General features: G+C 40.7%; 1 protein-coding gene across 3 annotated transcripts in view; it reads right to left on the bottom strand.

Annotated features, from left to right (window-relative positions):
- ADAMTS14 (ADAM metallopeptidase with thrombospondin type 1 motif 14) overlaps positions 1-22,809 on the bottom strand; it is a 167,488-nt gene that overhangs the window by 5,892 nt on the left and 138,787 nt on the right. For all 3 annotated transcript variants that reach the window (XM_056530496.1, XM_056530497.1, XM_056530498.1), the window contains exons 14-20: positions 22,341-22,464; positions 21,166-21,249; positions 18,301-18,464; positions 16,992-17,157; positions 16,485-16,617; positions 14,181-14,388; positions 11,425-11,554 (exon numbers count right to left, since the gene is read on the bottom strand). In XM_056530496.1, the coding sequence (XP_056386471.1) occupies positions 11,425-11,554; positions 14,181-14,388; positions 16,485-16,617; positions 16,992-17,157; positions 18,301-18,464; positions 21,166-21,249; positions 22,341-22,464 (1,009 nt within the window). The remainder of the gene's footprint in view (positions 1-11,424; positions 11,555-14,180; positions 14,389-16,484; positions 16,618-16,991; positions 17,158-18,300; positions 18,465-21,165; positions 21,250-22,340; positions 22,465-22,809) is intronic.

Below are 22,809 nucleotides of genomic sequence, written 5' to 3'. Positions count from 1 at the left end.
TGTAGTTAGTCTTTTTTTTTTATTGTAAAATTAAAAACCTACATAAATTGGGTATCATTGTAACTGTATGGATGTACAGAATTAACATAAGGTGTCATTTTTACTGGAAAATGCACTGTGTAGAAACAGAAGCTGCTAAGAATTACAAAATATTTTTTTTTTTTTCAATTTCGTCCCACAAATAATTTTTTTGTTTCGCCATAGATTTTGTGGTGAATGACTGATGTCATTACAATGTAAAATTGGTAGTGCATAAAACAAGCCTTCATATACCAAGATCCAGAGATATGCAGCCACTCCCTGGGCACTCAGACACATCTGTGCAACGGAACGCGAAACAGTCTTCCCATTGTTAATGTTCTAACATAGCAATTGTATGGCTTGTGTCCCAAATGTACATAGGAGTGACTTTAGTTAGTGGCTGTAAATAAAAATCTACCCACTCCCCTAATCTTTCCACAAGGGACCCTATTCCCGCCACTATAGGTCTTAAAGGTGGTGGGAAGAGTCCCTTGTGGGAAACATTTTGGATGTTTGCACTTAAAACAGTTCACCCACAGAGACTTAATCAAAGGTTGGATATTATTACATTGTACTAAAAATCTATTGTAAATTTATTCGAAGATTTCAACAGGATGTTTTTCCAATTTTTCTTTTGGTTCAGTATCAACATGAATGTGTCCATTCAGGAGAATAAGTGTGCATTTGGTACATAATCAACACTAAGAAATGTATGATCCAATGTTTTGGTGAATGGATCCAGAATCTGTTTTTAAGCTACCTTTTTTAATCCAGTCATGTGACTGGCTGTTGCATGTATTTTAACAAGTTTTATTTAAATGAAATCATTCTATGACTAAGAGCAATACTGCGTGAAAGGCATCAGAAGTTTTCATGTACCTGTGTCTCATCTTATGAATTTGTGAATCTACAATAAAGGCAAGATGAAGCCCTCATATAGGTCTGTAGGTAGAAAATGGAAAGTGTTATGATTTTTAGAAGGTGAGGAGGAAAAATCTAAAGAAAAAAAATGAAAAAACCCTGAGTCCTTAAAGGGTTAAAGGGTTATTCTGGCTTTATACATCTTATCCCCTATGCAAAGGATAGGGGATAAGATGTATGATCGCAGGGTTTCCGCTGCTGGGGTTACCTTCGATCTCGGTGCAGCCCACGGCATTCTGTGCCTGGCACTGCCTCCGAGACGGGGATGTGACGTCACACCACACCCCCTCCATTCATGTCTAAGGGAGGGGCTGTGACATCAAATCCCTGTCACCGAGGCAGCGCCCAGCACAGAATGCCGGGGGCTGCACAGAGATCGGCGGGACCCCTGCGATCATACATCCTATCCCCTATCCTTTGGATTGGGGATAAGATGTATAAAACCGGATTACCCCTTTAATAGAGTCCTTCAGATATCAATTGAATTATTTAGCATCAATGTTTACTAAGCAGAATGTTGAATGTGGTTAAGCTATTTCTAAACTACATGGGGGAGATTTATCAAAAACCGTCTAGAGGAAAAGTTGCTGAGTTGCCCATAGCAACCAATCAGATCACTTGTTTCATTTTTTTAAAAGGCTTGTGAAAAATGAAAGAAGATTTGTTACTATGGGTTACTCCCCCTATGTGTTAGGACACATCTTACTGTTATGCCAGCCCCCATGTCATTGATACTACCAGTTTGGCAAATGTGTCCTGTGCACCAAATAATTCAGATCTATCTATCTATCTATCTATCTTTTTTGGCTTAAAGGAGGAATCAACCCCACCCCAACACTTTTGGCACACCCCAATATTTTATGTACGTATGTAAAATATGTACATTGATAAAGCAATGTATTGTACTAGCGATCACGTCACCTTGTGATCATGTACCCAACTGGGTTAAGAAAATAAAGACAAAAAGTTTTAAAAATATTAAAAGTAAAGAAAAAATTGAAAGTAAAAACTTCCTTTTACCATATAAAAAGAACATAAACATAAAAATAAATATTGTTGGTATTGCTGCAAAAAAACTTCTTGGCACAATGAAAGCTATAAAAAAAACAAAGAAAAAGAAAAAAAATTAAGTGCTGTGTTTGGGTCATCTCCTCTCATCACACAATGGAAATAAAAATCATCAAAAAAGTCCAATGTACCGCAAAATGGTACGAAATGGTAAAAAACAAGCCCCCAACAAAATGTAATCAATATAAAATTAAAAAAGCTAAGAGTCTAATAAAATAAAAGCAATGCTATAAAGGGGTACTCCGGTGCTTACACATCTTATCCCCTATCCAAAGGATAGGGGATAAGATGCCTGATCGCGGGAGTCCCGCAGCTGGCACCCCGTTTGTAATCAGTGCCCGGAGTGTGTTCGCTCCGGGTCTGATTACGCTTGGCTGCAGAGCCGAAGGCATGTGATGTCACGCCCCCGCCCCCGTGTGACGTCACACTCCGCCCCTCAATGCAAGCCTACTGGAGGGGGCGTGATACCTATCACTCTCCGGGCACTGATTACAAACGGGGTGCCGCGTGCATGATTGCGGGCGTCCCCAGCTGCGGCTCTACCGTAGGGACGGGCTGCACCTCAATGGGGAGGGTGCAGCTTTGCTTGGGGAGAAGATGGCTAGAAGGGTGGAGGAGTGTTTAAACTAGGGACTTGGGGGGAGGGAACCTACAGCAAAGAGGGGGAAGATAGTGTAGATAGAGAGGTGGGAATTATAAATGTACCTTGGGGGGGAGCGGAGGGAGGGGTTAGAATAGTTAATAGGAATAAGCTTCATAGGAAAATAAAACTTACACCCTTGAATCCCATTAACCCCAATAACATAAAGGATGGAAATGTAAAGTGTATGTTCACAAATGCCAGAAGCCTAGCAAATAAAATGGGGGAGCTTGAGGCCTTGATACTGGAGGAACATATTGATATAGTTGGGGTCACTGAGACATGGCTGGACTCCTCGCATGACTGGGCTGTCAATCTGCAGGGGTTTACATTGTTTCGCAAGGAAAGAATGAACAGAAAAGGTGGTGGAGTCTGTCTGTATGTAAGAAGTGGTATGAAAGTCAGTGTGAATGATGCCATAGTGTGTGATGATTCTGAGGATGTGGAATCATTGTGGGTAGAATTACAAAAGCAGGGAAATACTGAAAAAATAGTATTTGGTGTAATCTACAGACCCCCTAATATCACTGAAGAGATAGAAGTTCGGCTTCATAAACAAATAGAGAGGGCCGCCCGGGCAGGTACAGTGATAATAATGGGAGATTTTAACTATCCAGATATAGATTGGGGTCCGGGGTTGGCTAAAACTACAAAGGGGCGACAATTCCTAAATTTATTGCAGGATAATTTTATGGGCCAGTTTGTGGAGGACCCAACAAGAAGTGATGCCTTGTTGGATCTGATCATTTCCAACAACGTAGAGCTGGTTGGTAATGTAACTGTGCGGGAAAACCTTGGTAATAGCGACCACAATATAGTTACTTTTGACTTAAAATGTAGAAAACAAAAACAGGCGGGGAAGGCAAAAACATATAACTTTAAAAAGGCAAATTTCCCTGGGCTGAGGGCTGCACTACAGGACATAGACTGGGGGGAGGTGTTGTCAAATACTGATACAGAAGGTAAATGGGACATCTTTAAATCAACTCTAAATAACTATACAGCTAAATATATACCAAAGGGGAACAAATATAAACGATTAAAACTAAATCCTACATGGCTGACACATGATGTTAAAAGAGCAATAAACAACAAAAAAATAGCCTTCAAAAAATACAAATCTGATGGGTCAGCTATAACATTTAAACAGTACAAGGAGCTTAATAAAATCTGTAAAAATGTAATAAAAACAGCAAAAATTCAAAATGAGAGACAGGTGGCCAAAGAAAGCAAAACTAATCCTAAATATTTTTTTAGATATATAAATGCAAAAAAACCAAGGACAGAGCATGTAGGACCCCTTAATAATGATAATGGGGAGGTTGTCACAGGCGATCAAGAGAAGGCGGAGCTACTGAATGGGTTCTTTAGTTCTGTATACACTATGGAAGAAGGAGCTGACATTGGCCAGGTCAGTGCTGGTAACACATCATGTAATGTACTGAACTGGCTTAATGTAGAGATGGTACAAGGTAAGTTAAGTGATATAAATGTAAGCAAATCCCCAGGACCGGATGGACTACACCCAAGAGTTCTTAGAGAGGTAAGTTCAGTAATATCTGTACCCCTGTTCATGATATTTAGAGATTCTCTGGTGTCTGGTATTGTGCCAAGGGACTGGCGCAAGGCGAATGTGGTGCCAATCTTCAAAAAGGGCTCTAGGTCTTCCCCAGGAAACTATAGACCGGTAAGTTTAACGTGCATTGTGGGTAAATTGTTTGAAGGACTTATAAGGGATTACATACAGGAATACATAGGGGATAATTGTATTATAAGTGATAGCCAGCATGGGTTTACTAAGGATAGAAGTTGTCAAACCAATCTAATTTGCTTTTATGAAGAGGTGAGTAGAAGCCTTGACAGAGGAATGGCTGTGGATATTGTGTTTCTGGATTTTGCTAAAGCATTTGATACTGTCCCTCATAGACGTCTGACAGGTAAGTTAAGGTCTTTGGGTTTGGAAATTTTAGTTTGTAACTGGATTGAACACTGGCTCATGGATCGTACCCAGAGAGTGGTGGTCAATGATTCGTACTCTGATTGGTCCCTGGTTATTAGTGGTGTACCCCAAGGTTCAGTACTGGGCCCGCTGTTGTTTAATTTATTTATCAATGATATAGAGGATGGTATTAACAGCTCTGTTTCTATCTTTGCAGATGACACCAAGCTTTGTAGCACAGTACAGTCTATAGAGGATGTGCATAAGTTACAAGATGACTTGGATAGACTAAGTGTCTGGGCATCCACTTGGCAAATGAGGTTCAATGTGGATAAATGTAAAGTTATGCATCTGGGTACTAATAACCTGCATGCATCGTATGTCTTAGGGGGGATTAAACTGGCAGAGTCACTGGTAGAGAAGGATCTGGGTGTACTTGTAGATCACAGACTACAGAATAGCATGCAATGTCAGGCTGCTGCTTCCAAAGCCGGCAGGATATTGTCATGTATCAAAAGAGGCATGGACTCAAGGGACAGGGACATAATACTCCCCCTTTATAAATCATTGGTACGGCCTTACCTGGAATATGCTGTTCAGTTTTGGGCACCTGTCCATAAAAGGGACACTGCGGAGTTGGAAAGGGTGCAGAGACGCGCGACTAAACTAATATGGGGCATGGAACATCTTAGCTATGAGGAGCGATTAAAGGAGTTACAATTGTTTAGTCTTGAGAAGAGACGTTTAAGGGGGGATATGATAAACGTATATAAGTATATTAATGGCCCATACAAAAAATATGGAGAAAAACTGTTCCAGGTTAAACCCCCCCAAAGGACGAGGGGGCACTCCCTCCGTCTGGAGAAGAAAAAGTTTAGTCTCAAGGGGCGACACGCCTTCTTTACCGTGAGGACTGTGAATTTATGGAACGGTCTACCTCAGGAACTGGTCACAGCAGGAACAATTAACAACTTTAAAACAGGATTAGATACATTCCTGGAACAAAATAAGATTAATGCTTATGAAGAAATATAAAATCTCATCCCTTCCCCAATATCGCGCCACACCCCTACCCCTTAATTCCCTGGTTGAACTTGATGGACATATGTCTTTTTTCGACCCTACTAACTATGTAACTATGTAACTATGATGCCACCTCCTGGCTCTGTCATTGTACCGCCATGTGACATATTACTCCTTCTTAGATTTGGTCCTTTGTACCCACACGCCGGGGCCCAGGACACTAAAACTTGGGAGTGTTAGCTAAAATTTCAATTTCAAAATCTTACATTTCAATTTCAAAATCTTAAACGGGTTATCCACCATAAGGTGATAATAGTATGTACCTGCCAGACAGTAATAGACATGCTTAGGAAGGATCTGTGCTTTTCTTGGGGCTAAATGGCTATGTTGTGAGATTACCATAACACTGTGGCTATCTTTTTGTGAACTGGTATATCCTTTATGAGTTTTCTTCTTTTGACTACAAATCCCAGAATTCCATTTTCCTCCCTCCCACACATCAACCACCCCACCATTGAAACTTAAATGAGCTGCATCCACTCAAAAGACCTGTGTTTTCAATCAGGGTGCCTACAGCTGTTGCATTAGTTGCAGATTGATCTCTCTCCCACCAAGCGATCGCTCCACCGATTGAAGCGGACAGGCTCCCTGTCATCAGCTGACTAGCGAGTCAGGTCTCAGCCGCATTGCAACCTGGGAAAAATCTGACAACAGTCATTTTGTATGCTGTTAAAAATAAATATTGGGGTGAAAAATCACATAATAAGAAAAACCATCACACACAGGTTCAGACACTATATTATGAACTACACTAACTTTACAGCCCCTGTAGCATAGTCAAATAAAAAAAATCCTGGAATACACCTTTAAATTTCAATTGTTTCCTCATGCTTCTGCCAACTCCAGGCTGTGCCAATCAGACACTATATGGTCTCTTCATGCTGCCACAAACTCCAGGCAGTCATTCAGCCACTATATGGTCTCCTCCTACTGATGCCACCTCCAGGCTCTGTCATTGTGCCACCATGTGACATGTGACTCCTTGATAAATTTGGTCCTTTGCACCCCCATGCCGGGGCCCGGAACACTAAAACTTGGGAGTGTTAGCAAAAATTTCAATTTCAAAATCCTAAATTTCAAAGTCAAAATTTTAAATTTCTAAATCTTAAATTTCAATGGTCTCCTCATGCTTCTGCCAACTCCAGGCTGTGCCATTCAGACACTATATGGTCTCCTCATGCCTCAGCCACCTCCAGGCTGTACCATTCAGACACTATATGTCTCCTCATGCTTCAACCAACTTCAGGCTGTGCCATTCAGAAACTATATTGTCTCCTCATGCTTCAGCCACTTCCAGGCTGCACCATTCCGACACTATATGGTCTCCTCATGCTTTTGCCGCCTCCAGGCTGTGTCATTCAGCCAATATATGGTTTACTGATGCTGTTGGGCCTGGGACATTACCTACAAATATTTTATGGTAGTACTAGCTAACCTAATTCTTCAATTTCAATTTTAAAATTCATCTTTTAATCTTAGGGATTGTGAAGCCCTAGAGTCTGCTCATGCTGCCGCCTGCTCCAGGCTGTGTCATTCATCAACTTTATGGTTTAGTAACGCTGCTGGGCCTGGGACATTACCTTAAATTCCAATTCCAGGCTGTGTCATTCTGCCAGATTATGTTCTCCTCATGCTGCTGCCACCTTTAGGCTCTGTCATTGTGCCGCCATGTGACTACTTGTTAGATTGGGTTTTGTAGTCATACAGTAACCGATCTACTACGTATGAGTGATCAACTACATATGGAAAGTCATACAGTATTAGTTCAAAGTAAACACCGGAACATTAAACTTTGGAATCTGATATGAATCTTAAATTAAAATAAAATAAAAAAATCGATGCAATCTTTTCAAGATTGAGGCCCTATGGTCGTCGACGTCATATACATCCTGTGGAATTATCACAAGAATCCAATATAACAGCTTGAAGCAATAACAATGAACCATAACTGATTAAATGATTCGCACTTTCATAGTCAGGGGAGCGCTGAGAGGCAGGGGCTGGAACAGGTGGTATCTCAATTGGCGCAGGACCGGATTCACCAGAATGGGTACTCAAAAAATGTAAATAAATTCTAATTAAATAAAATAAAAATTACATTACAAAATCTCTTTATCCTCTTCAATTTTGATACCATATGGTATCCCTGCTGCCACATTGATGCTCTGCCGCAGTGATTCTAATAGCAATGCCTGTAATCTGCATGTCATACTGAATAACAGTATTATTTCACTAACCCAGTACACTCCCTATGCGTGTTAGGACAAAACAAACTGTTCTACACCCCTATTGAGGCTCTCTGTAGGCCAGAAATAGCCATTTTTAATACAGATTCGCCGCAAATAAATTCGACCCAAAAATGTTTTTTCTGGAAAGTCAGCGAATCGGCCAAATCGAATTTTTAAAAAGTTCACTCATCTCTGCTCATCACAAAAAAACAAGACCTCATAACTATGTAGACAGAATATTTTAAAGTTGACAAAAATGGCAAAAAGTTGTTGTAGCAAGAAGGGGTTACAATTACTTGTGACCAAGAGTCTGCATAAACTTTGTTTATTTTGAATTAAAAGTGTGGTCCAATATAAATGAAAAAAAAAATTAGAGTCTGCTAAGGTTCTAAAATAACTAAATACACTATATTAATTTGTGTACTGCTTTCTGAGTCCAGTGATGCTGCTTGAGCACTCCCTGCTGCCTTTGTTCACTTCTGTGGATGATGTGCTCTCCTTAGGCTATGTTCAGACGGGCGAATGTCTGCATGGAAAATCTCCATTTGGACATTCCACTGACAGGGGAGTGCCGGCAGAACATGACATGTCTATTCTTTCTGCACACTCTGGAATTGGGATTTCTATGAGAGAAAAATCTGCTGAGGAAATTCCGCCATGTGCACAGTGCAGCAGAACATAGCCGTGTGAACATAGCCTTACTCTTCTAATGACATACTGAACACACGGCCGATTTTACTGACAGCGTCAGAAAAACAGGGGGGGAGTGTCATCCAGGGGAAGTAAAAAGGTAGATGGGAGGACCTGAGTGATGTTGCTGGAGCCAGAAAGCAGAAAAAAGGCGAGTACAGTGTATTTTGTTATTTTAGAAAGGTAGTTATTTATCTCAGACAACCCCTTTATGGGTTCTTTTATATTTGATGATAAGACTAATATAATCTTTATGCCTTTCTAGTCACCAACCATACTAAAATACCAGATATGCTGCATAAATGGAATCTGTCAGCTGTATTTGCTGCTAAGAACTGCAGACACCATGGGATACCTGTAAGAAATCTCCTTTTAACTTCTCAGCCAAGTGTCAAGGAGGCAGAGTCAAGCTTCTCAAGTGCCACAGCCTGGAATGCCTCCGAACTTATCCCTAATTTCCAGACCCTTTTTGACTGATGTACATAGAGCCCTGTACATCAATAAGAGAGGGTAAGGACCAGTGAGGAGACATGCCAGGCTGTAACACTTGGCTGACAAATAAAAAGGAGATTTATAAGTTTAGCAACCACCATCAGCTCCAGGAAAGGTAACATTTGCTTTTATACTCTAACAGTTATCCAATGGTGTCTGTAGCTCTTAACAGCAAATATAGCTGACAGATTCCCTTTATATTAATGATTTTGTCAGTTGCTTGAAAATAGATCTGTTACTGCTCCATATAAATGTAGGATGCAGTGCCCGTGTGAACCAAGTTTAACTCCAAAATTAGAGGTGGCTACTATTCACAAGGTGCAAGTTGACTCTTGGGTGCATGTGCTGACAAATAATATAAATATATAAAATAGCCAAAAAAAATCTAAATTCAGCCATTTATAAAAGAAAAGATGATAAACGAGCAGCTAATATCTATTATACATGTTTGTCTATTGTATGTTTCTGGAAAAGTTTATTGTATCTTCCTGTACTAAACCACTTTGATTAATATTACAGCGCAAAAAAATGCTATATAGCAATAGGTTTTCTTTCCGGAAAAGGAAGACAGATTTTTTACTGTGCATAATTTGCTGTTCTGCAGCCTACTCTTACCTTAAAACCTACCTATAGTATACTGTATGTGAACATAACGCATGGGGGGGGGGGGGGGTATAGTGAGACATACTAAGTGGGGGCCCTTTTTTGCACCTGTCAACATCATTTGTAAATACAGGCCAAATTTTAGTTCTGAAAGAATCCTCCATAACTCCTTTACCCCTTTTGTATGTGCAACTTCCAACTATTAGATCACTGTTTCTTTGATAAATATGCTATATGTATATTTATCGGTATATAACACACACTTTTAAAACTTAAATTTAAGGCAAAAGTCTGCCTGCGTGTTATACGCCGATAAGTCTTCTGGTCACTGATTTAAAGCGGCCGCAGCAGCGGCTGCTTGTTAAGTATTAACAGTACGGCCGTGGCCACTTTAAATCAGTGACCAGCGGCGTCTCCTCCCCGCTCTGTCACTTGTTTTCTCCCGCACTATCCACAGGTACTGGTGTGGTGGATAGTGCGGGAGACGCTGAGCCCTACCTTGTCTGGATCTGTCCTACCTTTTAATCAGCGTCTCCCGCACTATCCACCACACCAGTTCCTGTGGATCGTGCGGGAGAAAACAAGTGAGTTTCACTTTTCAGTCCCCTTTTCCCTACCTCCCCCCTCCCTCATCATTCCCCCTTATCCCTGCTTTTTATAGATTTATTTTCCTTACCTGTCTGCGCTTCGGCAGGTCAGACGGGGGGGGGGGGGGGGGGGGTCTTGTGGACTGCGGTCAGTGAAGCCGATGAGTGACTTCCTCTGCCGGCTTCTCTGCGCGGCATCACGGATCTCACTTTTCATTTCCTGTAGTCACCGCCGAAAAGTGAGATCCGTGATGGCGCGTAAAGAAGCCGGCAAGCCACTCATCAGCTTCACTGACCGCAGCCCGCAAGCCCCCCCCACCCCGCCTGACCTGACCTGCCGAAGTGCAGACAGGTAAGGAAAGGGGAAGAGTGGTCTTCAATCTGTGGACCTCAGGATGCTGCAAAACTACAACTCCCAGCATGCCCGGACAGCAGTTGGAGGTCCGCAGGTTGAAGACCACTGGGGGGATGATGCGACGGTAAATGATGAGGGGGGGGGGAATGATGGGGGCATGAGACAGGGGGAAATGATGAGGGGGGGTAATGAGACAGGGTGGGGGATGATGAGGGGGAAATGATGGGGACATGATGAGACAGGGTGTGAGGGATAATGATGGGGGACATGATGAGACAGGGGGAAATGATGGGGGGCATGATGAGACAGGGTGGGGGATGATGAGACAGGGGGAAATGATGGTGGGGGAGGCACTAAATGCTTAATGTCTGTATGGTTAGTGGTGGTCTATGACAGGGGGAAATGATGAGACATGGGGGGTGGCGATGAGAGGGGTAAATGTGGCACAGGGACTGATAAAAGGGAAGGAATGATGTGCACTGGAGGGGACAGGACCAAACTGAGGTGCAGAAGAAAACGAAGTTGGGGGGATGATGTGGCATTTAGTCCCAGTCATTTATTTTACATTTTATTTTTTTTACTTAAATTTCCCTGTTAAAATGGGGGTGTGTGTTATACGCCGATAAATACGATATGTTTAGGATCAATTATTGAGCATCTGACACTGTACTATTTCACTGGGGTTTTCACAACCTTCACTTACATTCCCTATCACACCCACTTTTCAAGACATTAAAAGCTGAACAAGTTCAACCAGTGGGCGAGCTAAATAGTATTGCTGCATCACATTACTGTACCTGGGCAGGGTGCCATCTTGCAGACTTGGATTGTTTCAGGCCTTTCGCCATCACACTGACCGATAACATTATCACTTGCTTTGCACACTACTTGGCGCTGCTGGATGCCCTCACCGCAAGTTGATGAGCACTGTGAAAGCCAATGAGATGACATCAGTCAAGATAGAGCACAGCTTTTGGAAGTGAAGAGATTTCCTTCAGAGGATGCAGGATGTAAAGAAGCTTCCAAGTCACTGGTTTCTTACCAATAGACAACAGATGCACCACAACCTCCCTTGAGTCTCATAAATAAGTACAATAAATATATATAAATGAAAGCACATGTTGAACAGCACATGCTGCATGTTCACTTTGTTTTTGCCAGGATTGTTTTGAAGTAAATATTTACTTCCATACACTTACATGTAGTAAAGAAGCTTTGACGTCAGAGAGGAAATTACACATCTGTAGCTGTCTTACAGATAGAAATGAAGACAGTTAGGGGGTTTTCTCCACTCTTTAGTAGAACAGCCACTTTAAAGAGTACCTGTCATCAAACCATATTTTCTAAACTAACTCAGATTATATTTCCTAACTACTCCTAACACCTCTTCTGCCCTTAACATTTTCGAGCTTTTAAAAAGCTCTGTATCATACTTTTCCCCTTGCTCACATTGTGTGAGCTCCCGGCAGGAGAAAGTGGGCGTTCCCCAGAGGGGGCAACCTCACTGAAGCCTGTAAGAGCTGTGCTTCGCCATGCCCTGCACGCACTTCCTGAGTTTGGTCTCCTGCCAGGCCGGGAGGAGACCAAACTATCTGTTTGACTTGCAGCAGGGAACAGAACAGAGCCACCTAGTGCCTATTTTTCAATCTCATTAAAAACATATAAAGGTTGATAATTTTAACAGCAAGTAAATAGCAAAGTGTCCTATAATTACATAAGGAAGAATATATTCTCTTGAACATTGCAATCTACAGTAAAATACAGTTTGTTTCTATAGCAAACAGAAAGCAGGTATCCCGGCTCAATCCCTGGTCTGGATGCTGGCCACGGAGTGGGTGTGGACCTCACCCGGATAAATCACGAAGAAAGAGAAGGACTCCAGCTCAGCTCAGGAAGATACGGCTTTATTCACATCTACGAGGCAACAGGTAACAGAGAGGAAGTGACGCGTTTCGGCCAGGTGACGACCTGGCCAAAACGCGTCACTTCCTCCCTGTTGCCTCGTAGATGTGAATAAAGCCGTATCTTCCTGAGCTGAGCTGGAGTCCTTCTCTTTCTTCGTGAGTTTGTTTCTATGTACTAACAGGTCATTTATTTCCAAATCTATCAATGATTGTACAGTTAAAGAAGGGCTTGTGCGTATTGTTTTATGATGAGTTTAGAATCTATGTAAAATTGTCATTGAGTATGCAACCCACAGTTCATCCTTAGTACTATAGTAGGGGAGATGTATGAAACATACATGAATCCCTATAGTCACATAATGTATAAAACCATATACTACATGCACAAATGTATCTGGGCGCATCTCTTAATAACTGAAATCAGATGTTTTATCCAGTCCTTTAACCACAGGTGAATGAGGCACCTACAAATGCACTCTGCCTTTACAAACATTTGTGAAAGAATGGGGCATTCTAAAGAGCTTATTGAATACCAGCCTGGTATAGTAATAGGACACCATCACTGCGACAAGTACGTTTTTGACAGCTGTTGGCTGTCTGGGCATGATGGGAGTTGTAGTTTTGCAACATCTGGGAGGTCCACAATTTGGAGAACACTGGCCTAAAGCATCTGCTGCTAATGTCTTGGTACAAGATACCACAGGGCACCTGTAGAGGTCTTGCAGAGTCTATGCCTTGACAAGTCAGACCATGAGGGGAGCATACACAATATTAGGCAGTTGGTTTTACTATTAAAACTGAGTGATGTATAGTCATGTATTGTATTTTAGCACAAAAAGACAACAGGTGTCTGGCAATTCAAATCGAATGCACAAATCCTTTTTCACATGTATGCGTGAGTGGATGCCGGCACTGTGTTTCCAGGTGTGGTGGTGCGGAGCACTAAATAGTTGATCTATAACGCAGTCTATGTGAAGATAAGTAACAGAAAGTCGAACTCACCACTGATGTCAGTCTCACTTTATTTAGAACATGTTTGGCAGGTACAAAGGTCTCAGATGCGGGGGCGCATCCATGGGACAGTGTCCGTTTCGTGTGACAAGCACACTTTGTCTAGCCAACGCTCGGAGCGCGCCCGCATCTGAGACCTTTGTACCTGCCGAACATGTTCTAAATAAAGTGTGACTGGCATCAGTGGTGAGTGTGGCTTTCTGTTACTTATCTTCACATACAGTATGTGAACCCTTTGAAATTATATATATATATATATAATTATATATAAGTTATATATTATATGGATTTCTGCACATACTTTTTCCACCTGCACTGTGAATGTTTACATGGTGTGTTCAATAAAAACATGGTAACATTTAAGTGTCATTAGTTTAAGCAGACTGTGATTGTCTATTGTTGTGACTTAGATGAAAATCAGATCACATTTTATGACCAATTTGAGCAGAAATCCGTATAATTCCAAAGGGTTCACATACTTTTTCTTGTAACTGTACACTATGTATTGTATTTTGTTTACACAATTCAGCCTGGATAAACTCCTGCAAGAAAATAAAAATGTACATGCTGTTCTTTAATTCTTTATTTGCTCAGTTAATATACTTTCTCAATGACCAAAGAATTGTAAAGTCACTAACCTGTGACCAGGCTCCTGTTCTCCATTGTGCAGGACATGGTATTCGGTTGCATGGCCTCCTTGGTTCTGGGCGTTCAGCAGTACAGTATTTTGTATGGACAGTGCGATTGGTGCCATTTTGCAGGTGCTGGATACATTGGACTACCCTTGTTTGGACACCCAACTTGCCACAGGTTTTGCTGCAAGATCCCCATTCATTTTCTACCCATCTACATGGAAAGTAAGATAAATATTTGTTTTTGTAACTTGATTAAGATTTTGGAATACAGTTCTATGACCACATTATGCAGTCTGTTACATGGTTACAAACAGCGATACAGTGCATAAATACATGTGCAATGCATCATTCTACATTTAGACCTATTCAGCCTGTGAATAATTTGGTCGGTTTAGCAAGATGGAAACAAGATGTCAGTGAGTCTAATATCTTTTCTGTATGGGCCTTTAGAAAGCCATGATGATAACCAGATGCAATGAGGTAACCTAAATAAAGCTGACCATTAAAATCTGCATGTACATGAGTATTTCACACAAGTCACAAATAAAATAAAATAAAAGAAAGTAAAGAGTTAGCTTGTCCAGGAATTTTTACTAAAAATGTTACTAGGTAAAATGACAAAGATCTAAAGTATAATTTAAAGTATAATATACTACTGTAAAATATATATTCATTGCAAAAAAAATAAATTTACATGAAAGTACACCTAACTAATAAACTTCATAGATAAACATTTTATTAGTCCTTAAAGGGATACTCCGCCCTAGACATCTTATCCATGCCCCCTCCCATAGACATGAATGGAGGGGCAGGTGTGACGTTACGACCACTGCCGCCCACTCCAAGCGCTATGAACATAATGTTCAGAATGTCGGGTGCTGCACAGAGAAAAGAAAGACAAAGAAATTTCATAGCAAAACACAAAAAAGAAAAATAACCAGCACAACTACCTAATGCACGGGTGTACGCTGCTGTGGCAAATACAAAGTATACAAAAATGAATGTTGCAGCAGAACTCTTGGTCAAAAAATGGAGGCTCTTAGCGCACTTTTTGATCAAAACGTGTCCCCCATCCACCATGTGGAGGTGGGGGAGATGTTTTGATCAAAAAGTGCGCTAAGAGCCTCCATTTTTTGACCAAGAGTGCTGCTGCAACATTCTTTTTTGTATACTTTGTATTTGCCACAGCAGCATGCACTCATGTATTAGGTAGTTGTGCTGGTTATTTTTCTTTTTTGTGTTTTTGCTGTGCAATTTAGGGGGAATGGCACCCTCTGTAGCCGTGCACCCCTGCCTGTTTCACAGGAGGTTTTTAAATTGATAGTGGACCCTGCATGTCATGCCCAGCAGAGGTGAGTGGATCAAGCATGTTAGGGACCCATCTGACAAGAGGCGACCTCCGTGCGGTGGATGGGGGGACACATTTTGATCAAAAAGTGCGCTAAGAGCCTCCATTTTTTGACCAAGAGTGCTGCTGCAAAGAAATTTGATACCAGCCACCAAACACTGATAAGTGGAGTATATTAGTAGCTAGAATAACTTTGCTGCCCCTCTCTCACATGCAAAGAACCAAAAATCCTGGAATAAAGAATCCCTTTAAGCAAGCACTGGTTTGCTGTAGTATTACGCTAGTAATGCCAGGGCTGCGTTTTAGTCCCAGTTCAGCCCTGCTCTGACCTACTGTACTGATCTCACTTACTATCGTATAATGAGCTAGAAATGTTTTCATTTGTTGATCTATAGCTGTGATTATTGGAACCACTCTTATGGGTATGAAAAATCTCCTTGACAACTGTTTTTTTCTGTGCAAAGTGTATGTTATTAGCTAAATGATGATTAGTGTTGCTCACGAATATTCGCTATGCGAAATTTATTTGCGAATATCGCATATTTGCGAACTCGTGAATATTCACGTATATAGCACTATATATTCGCAATTACGAATATTCGTTTTTTTTTAACAGTACACATCACAGTGATCATCCCTCTCTGCTTCCAGCTTGTGTGGTGTAAAGAAGGCTCTAATACTACTGTGTGAGACTGGCGTGCGAATTTTCGCATATGCGAAAACTTGCATATGCAAATTTTCGCATATGCGAATTTTAGTATATGCTAATTTTTGCATAAGCGAATTTTCGCATATGCAAAAATAAAACACGAATATGCGAATTTAGCGAATATATGATGAATATTCGTCCATATATTCGCGAAATATCGCGAATTCGAATATGGCCTATGCCACTCAACACTAATGATGATATCAATAAAAACAATACTTTTAGGATCAAGTTACTAACTTGTTCATACCCTGGCTGGGAGCATTCATGCAAGTTACACCGTTTTCTAATAGGCTTGGGCTTTTTGTTGTTGTCACATAGGGTACGCTGAACCATTTTGTTGTCACTTTTTCTCCGACATCCATACTTAGTGTACTGGATACCTATAAGGTGTAATAATAAAGTTATCAGATTTACAATATTTTTACAGCATTCATAAGATTGAATTTTGGTTACCGATTATTCAGCTTTTTTTCATTGGTCATTGTGACCACAGTGATAGAACAGGAATTTGTGAAAACTGAGTAACTGTGCACATTTGTCCAGTGTCAATAACTTTTTTTTTTGTTCATCCAACATAGCCAATGACTTTCCAACCTTAACCCTTTAGAGAGTAGAGGCTGTATAGGGCCCCTTGCCTGTTTATGCCAGCCATGTGCGTAAAACTGCTGTTGACTGAAGGTTCTTACAGCCATAAATTACCATATCTATCTTAGCGTGCATTAGCCAACAAAGATAAGAGGAGCGTTTTGCCTACCTCCACCACATGCTTTTGAACATTGGGACCAACTTTTTAGTGCCCATTCGTAAGAATCCATCTCCTCCAATAGAACATTATTGTTACCAATCATTGGTAAAAGATCTTCATGAATAATGTATTTGTATGTTAAGCTGCTCTTTAGCTCCTCTTCCTGCGGTACAACCTTGAAAATAAGATATCATCATGGTAAATAGATTCTCAAGAACATGCATAGAGAAGCTTTAATACAAAGCATGTAAATAATAAATAGGGCTAATGTCAGTTTCACCACTGCATTTAGCAGCAATGTTCTAAAAATGACAATACTTTTTTAGCCTGTATCTTTTACCCATTTTATTTGTCCCATCTTTGAAACCCTAATTGAGGTCCCCAGGCAAGATTTTGACGGTTTTAGACTGACCCAAAACAGTGCATTATAATAATTGACATGATTTCATGTATGTTCAGAACAAGAACAGATGTATGCTCAGAACAAGAACAGACTTATGTCATAGGGAGCCCTGGGGTACTGCAGCAAAAAGTAACTTATCCCCTATCCAGGAATACATCAGATTGCAGCCCAGCAATCACTGGCCGAGTCGGGGCATTGCTGCGGCCACCAATTGCTGAGCCGCAGCATGAAGTGTTGAAGTTTGAACCAAGAAGAGGAGCACACTGAGGACCGCATCGGTACAACGGAAACATCGGGGGAACGTCTCGAGGTAAGTAAACATTTGGTTTTTATGACGGGCCGAATGTTACATTTGCTTAAAAACCTATCCTAGAGTTCTCCTTTTTAAGTCCCTCTAGAGGACTTTTATAAGCAATCATAGATTGCTTACACCGAATAATGTATGCTGTTGTACAGCATTGCTCAGTGAGATTGATGCTCTGCTAGTAGAGTCTGCTCGAGGCAGACTCTATTAACAGATCTCTAAAGGGGCAGCACAGAAGGCCTTTGGCTGCCATGGAATCCAATTGCTCCCTCCCCCCTCAGTTGTATTGAGGAGGTGTTGATCGGACATGTGACAGAAGCTTTTTCTGTCATAAACCTCTTAAATTTTACAGCTCATAGAAGGTGAAGGAGAAAAAAAAAAAAAAAAAAAAGCAAATATGAAAACTGGTGTTGTCTTTAAGGGTTTAAAATGTGTCTGTCCCACAAGCCTTCCTGCTATATCTATCATTTACAAAGTATCGGCTCCAGTCTTCTTACCAGTGTGAGTGTACATGGTATTAAAAGCAAATACGAGCTTGTGGAGTAATAAAGGGAGCAAATAATATCTTAAAGTAGTGAACATGTATAATTACAATGAGGTACACTTCTTACCAAGACCCCAATGGGCTCATGCAATGGTCCAGTGGTTTTCACAGTTTTCTTTCCATCTTCAACAGTGTATTCCCACTCCAAACCCATTTCTAGAAATGTCCTTGATTTATTATCTTTGCCTTTAACATTCAGAATGAAATTTCCACTCACTTGGTTTTTAATAGCTGTAAGAATACCGCACAATGAAACACTTGAACATTATTAACTTTAACGCCAACACTTTGAAGTTAACTGTACTGTTCATATCAAAATTTTTTCTCGGATTTCCAGCAAGGGCACAGCTGGGTGTGGAAGACCATACAACCAATGGAGGGTCATAAAGCACTGTGACCTTTTCAGAAAATAAAATACTGTACTTGAAGTACTATGATTGCTTCATTTTTATGTCTACAACCTTGTGCTGATTTTTTTCACGTATAGTAGTAGCTGCAGGCAGCCAAACTGTTATATTTTCAATGATGCCTATGGGATCTAGTGCACATTTTTACTAATAGTACAAATTGTTGATTTCACTTATCTGTATTTTTCATAATCTATATATATAAAACTCAATGTGTGTGTGTGTGTGTGTGTGTTTGTATGTATGTATGTATGTTCCACAAAAACGTCAAAACGGCTAAAGATATTAACATGAAACTTGGCACACATGTCATTTATATGTCATCAACAAACATAGGATAGGTAATTTAACCCTTACTCATCCCCATTTGCCAGGGGCGGGGTTTATGTTTAAAGTCCCATAGAACTCTATAGGCAATATATATGTTATTGCATAACTTCCAAACGGCTGGAGATATTTCGATAATACTTGGTCACATGTTACTTATATGTCCACTTAAAATATAGGATAGTAAATTTAACCCTTAACCACCCCCATTTGTGAGTGTCGGGGTTTTTGTTTAAAGTCCCATGAAAATCAATGGGAAATGTATGTTCTCACATAACTTCTGTACGGCTGGAGATATTTTAATACCTGGTGCACATATTATGGGTCGGGATAGGAGGTCGGGTTAGGAGGCCATGATTTGAGGACGGGATTTGAGAATGGGATGGGAGGTCGGGATATGAGGACGGGATAGGAGGACGGGATAGGAGGTCAGGATAGGAGGTCGGGAGAGGAGGTCGAGATGGGAGGACGGGATAGGAGGATGGGAATGGAGGTCGAGATAGGAGGTCGGGATAGGAGGTCAGAATAGGAGGTCGGAATAGGAGGTCGGGATATGAGGTCGGGATATGAGGTCGAGATAGGAGGTCAAGATAGGAGGTCGGGATATGAGAACGGGATAGGAGGTCGAGATAGGAGGACAGGATAGGAGGACAGGATAGGAGGTCGGGATAGGAGGATGGGATAGGAGGACGGGATAGGAGGTCGAGATAGGAGGTCGGAATAGGAGGTCGAGTTAGGAGGACGGGATAAGAGGAGGGGATAGGAGGTGGAGATAGGAGGTCGGGATAGGAGGTCGGCATAGGAGGTGGAGATAGGAGGAGGGGATAGGAGGATGGGATAGGAGGTTGGGATAGGATGGTGGGATAGGAGGTCGAGTTAGGAAGTCAGGATATGAGGGGGAGATAGGAGGAGGAGATAGGTGGACGGGATAGGAGGTCGGGATAGGAGGACAGGATAGGAGGTTGAGATAGGAGGTCGGGGTAGGAGGACGGGATATGGGGTTGGGATATGACAACAATATATGGGGATTGGATATGAAGTCAAAAGCTTCCTCCTCTGTTGATTTTCCTCCTCAACAAGGATGAGGAAGGAAAAACCGGGCAACGCCGGGTACTCAGCTAGTTGATAAATAAAACAAGGATATTCTGTCTTAAAGGGGTGGTTTCATAACATACCACCGCTTTGAAATGTTATATTTTCACACTATGCCTATGGGAAGGAAATCAGATGATTTATAGCTGATCTAGTGCGCATTTTTACTAATAGTAAAAATTGTTGATTTCACTTATCTGTATTTTTCATAATTGATCATTAAAACCAGGATATTCTGTCTTAAAGGGGTGGTTTCATAACATAACACCCCTTTGAAAATGTGGCCCCTGAAGCAATAGGATGATCGCCATAGATCCTGCTTCTCTCACCCCCTGGCAAACAGCTGATTTTGTTGTAAAAACCAGAACATTTTAAACTTTTTTAGTACATTCTGTGGGCAATTATCTTGCCTGAGCGGTTTTTAGTAGCATTTAGCAATGTGCTTTACAGCAAGCCCCATAGACTTAGGAACAATAGCCTGGAGGGGACCCTACTCAATTCTATGGTAGATATTTCTAGGCATGCTCTGTGACCCGTGCAGAAGTCATTGTGCAGGGTGTGAGGGTAGCCGAGCTACGACTATAACCTTTTGGGAATAGCTTGATCACATCTTATCTGTATACTGGTTTCACCCTTCACTGCAATCCTCCCTTTGATGATAGTGAAGACACTGCTGAAAAGTTATGGTATCTGTAAACTACAAGATTTCAGGATTGTTTTGTAATAAAGATAATAAATTGCAAAATAAGAAGAAAGTATCACCAAATCAAAAAAAAAAAAAAAAATGTTTAAATTAAAAACTTGATTTAAACAATAGGCCAATAACTAATAATGCATTCTCTATAATTGCCTTTGCCTCTTATAAAAACCAGTGTGGCTCAAAACCACTTGAAAGTGGCTTGTGAGCTGGAAAAGCTTGGAGACTTTTTGGGAACCAAAATTGTTCCATTACTCTAACCCTTTAACTTTTAGAATTCAAAAAGCACAGTTTTTTTTTTTTTTTTTTAAAGTGTTTGAAAACTCTCCACACTGAAACATAAACATAACTTTCAGAATTGTAACACTATGGCTTTTGCAAATAAACAATTGATTTAGGATCCTCTTACCAAGATTGTTAGAAGACACTTCCGTCTCTTCTATTTGTATGTGCCTGGCTCCTGCTGGAATCTCAAACATTTTTAAAACACCGGCTGCAATACAAACAAAAAAAAACATAATTTAGCCTGGACTAACGTTGACCTAACTGTATGTATTGTGGAGACGTACAAGTCTCTGTATAGTTTCAACTATAAGGCTTGTTCACACATAGCATTTTGGTCAGTATTTTTAGCCAAAAACAGGATTGTGTTCAAAACACCAAAAAAGGTGCAAATCTTCACATTATAGTTTTTCTCTGTGTCAGTTCCTCCAGGTTTTGGCTAAAAATATAGGCCAAAATACTGTGTGTGTGAACCCAGCCTTAAAGTATCTATCATCAGATTTATGCTGCCCTTTCAAGGAAAGCGTAAACTAATTAAAAAGACCCAGATTCCAGGGATATATTACTTTATTCCCTACAGTTTAGAGTAGCACACTAGTCCTGCAAAAAATATGCACTTGGTATTCAAGGATATTCATGAGCAGCTGCTTCACTGACCCAAATACCCCTATGCTTTGTACAAACAGAAAGCTGTCAATGAAATGTGTATAGACTTGGGGTAGCAGGACTCGTATGGATATTATTTTGAATATGGTATCCACTGATACCATATCCTAAGCATTCTAGTATATCACATATAGCAGCAGCACATTACAAGGCAATAGTGAAAGAGATTCTTTTCCAAAAGAATCTAAAACGAATATGACTAAGGATCAAGAAAACTTTTTATGGGACACTTTTTGATGAGAAAGCTCTGACCATTCTGCCCTCTTTCCAGAGCCAACTCATGCAATCTTAGACAATCTAGCCAGGTAGAAGCTATGAACATTCTATGCAGAATAAATAATTCAACAGCCCCTCTCTCATATTATTTTCCATGTTTTAAAATAAACATTATAGTGCCAACCACAGAGCCCTAATATAATTCGAGCACAAATGTACTACTAGCCACATAGCCCTAATTACTAGCCACGAAGGGCCAGAAGCATTGGGTCCTTGTTGTGCAGAACATGATAATACTCCATGAATAGTAACACACTTGTCATCCTTAGACTCGTACACTTTACTCCATTCCTCATCAGTACCTCATACCATCACAAAGTCCTAACAAAAACACACTAATTACTTAATGAATTTACTTACCAGACTGTTTTGGCGATTTGACTAGTGTTCCCTTCACGGTTCGACAATGAGAATTATCACCCCCACAAACCCCACACTTATCGTCTTCTTTCAGTGAACCAATTTCCTTGTCACATCCAAAGTGCTGTAATATAAGGTTATAAGACAAGAGCCCTCTGTTAGAGAAATTTAGTAAGATAAGATAAAGAGCAACCATCACAGAACCCTTGTAACCCTAGTCCTGGAGGAAATGACTTTATTTGACTTTACCCTACCTGTTCTGCAGATACATTCTTTGGTAAAAGAAAATCAATTTTTTTGTAATCTTTTCCTCTTGCTAGACTCTCACTCAAATTGCAAAACCTAACACAGTGGACGGAAATACTATATACAGGATATGCACTGTAAGGGTTAACTTGAGGTAATGCCAGTATATTAACAGATACATGCTGTCAAAGTTAAAAAGTGCCCTAGTTTAGCCCGTATGTTG

This window comes from Hyla sarda, chromosome 7, assembly GCF_029499605.1.
Source record: "Hyla sarda isolate aHylSar1 chromosome 7, aHylSar1.hap1, whole genome shotgun sequence".
In the NCBI taxonomy this organism is placed as follows: Eukaryota; Metazoa; Chordata; class Amphibia; order Anura; family Hylidae; genus Hyla; species Hyla sarda.
This window is presented reverse-complemented; position numbering and strand designations above follow the sequence as displayed.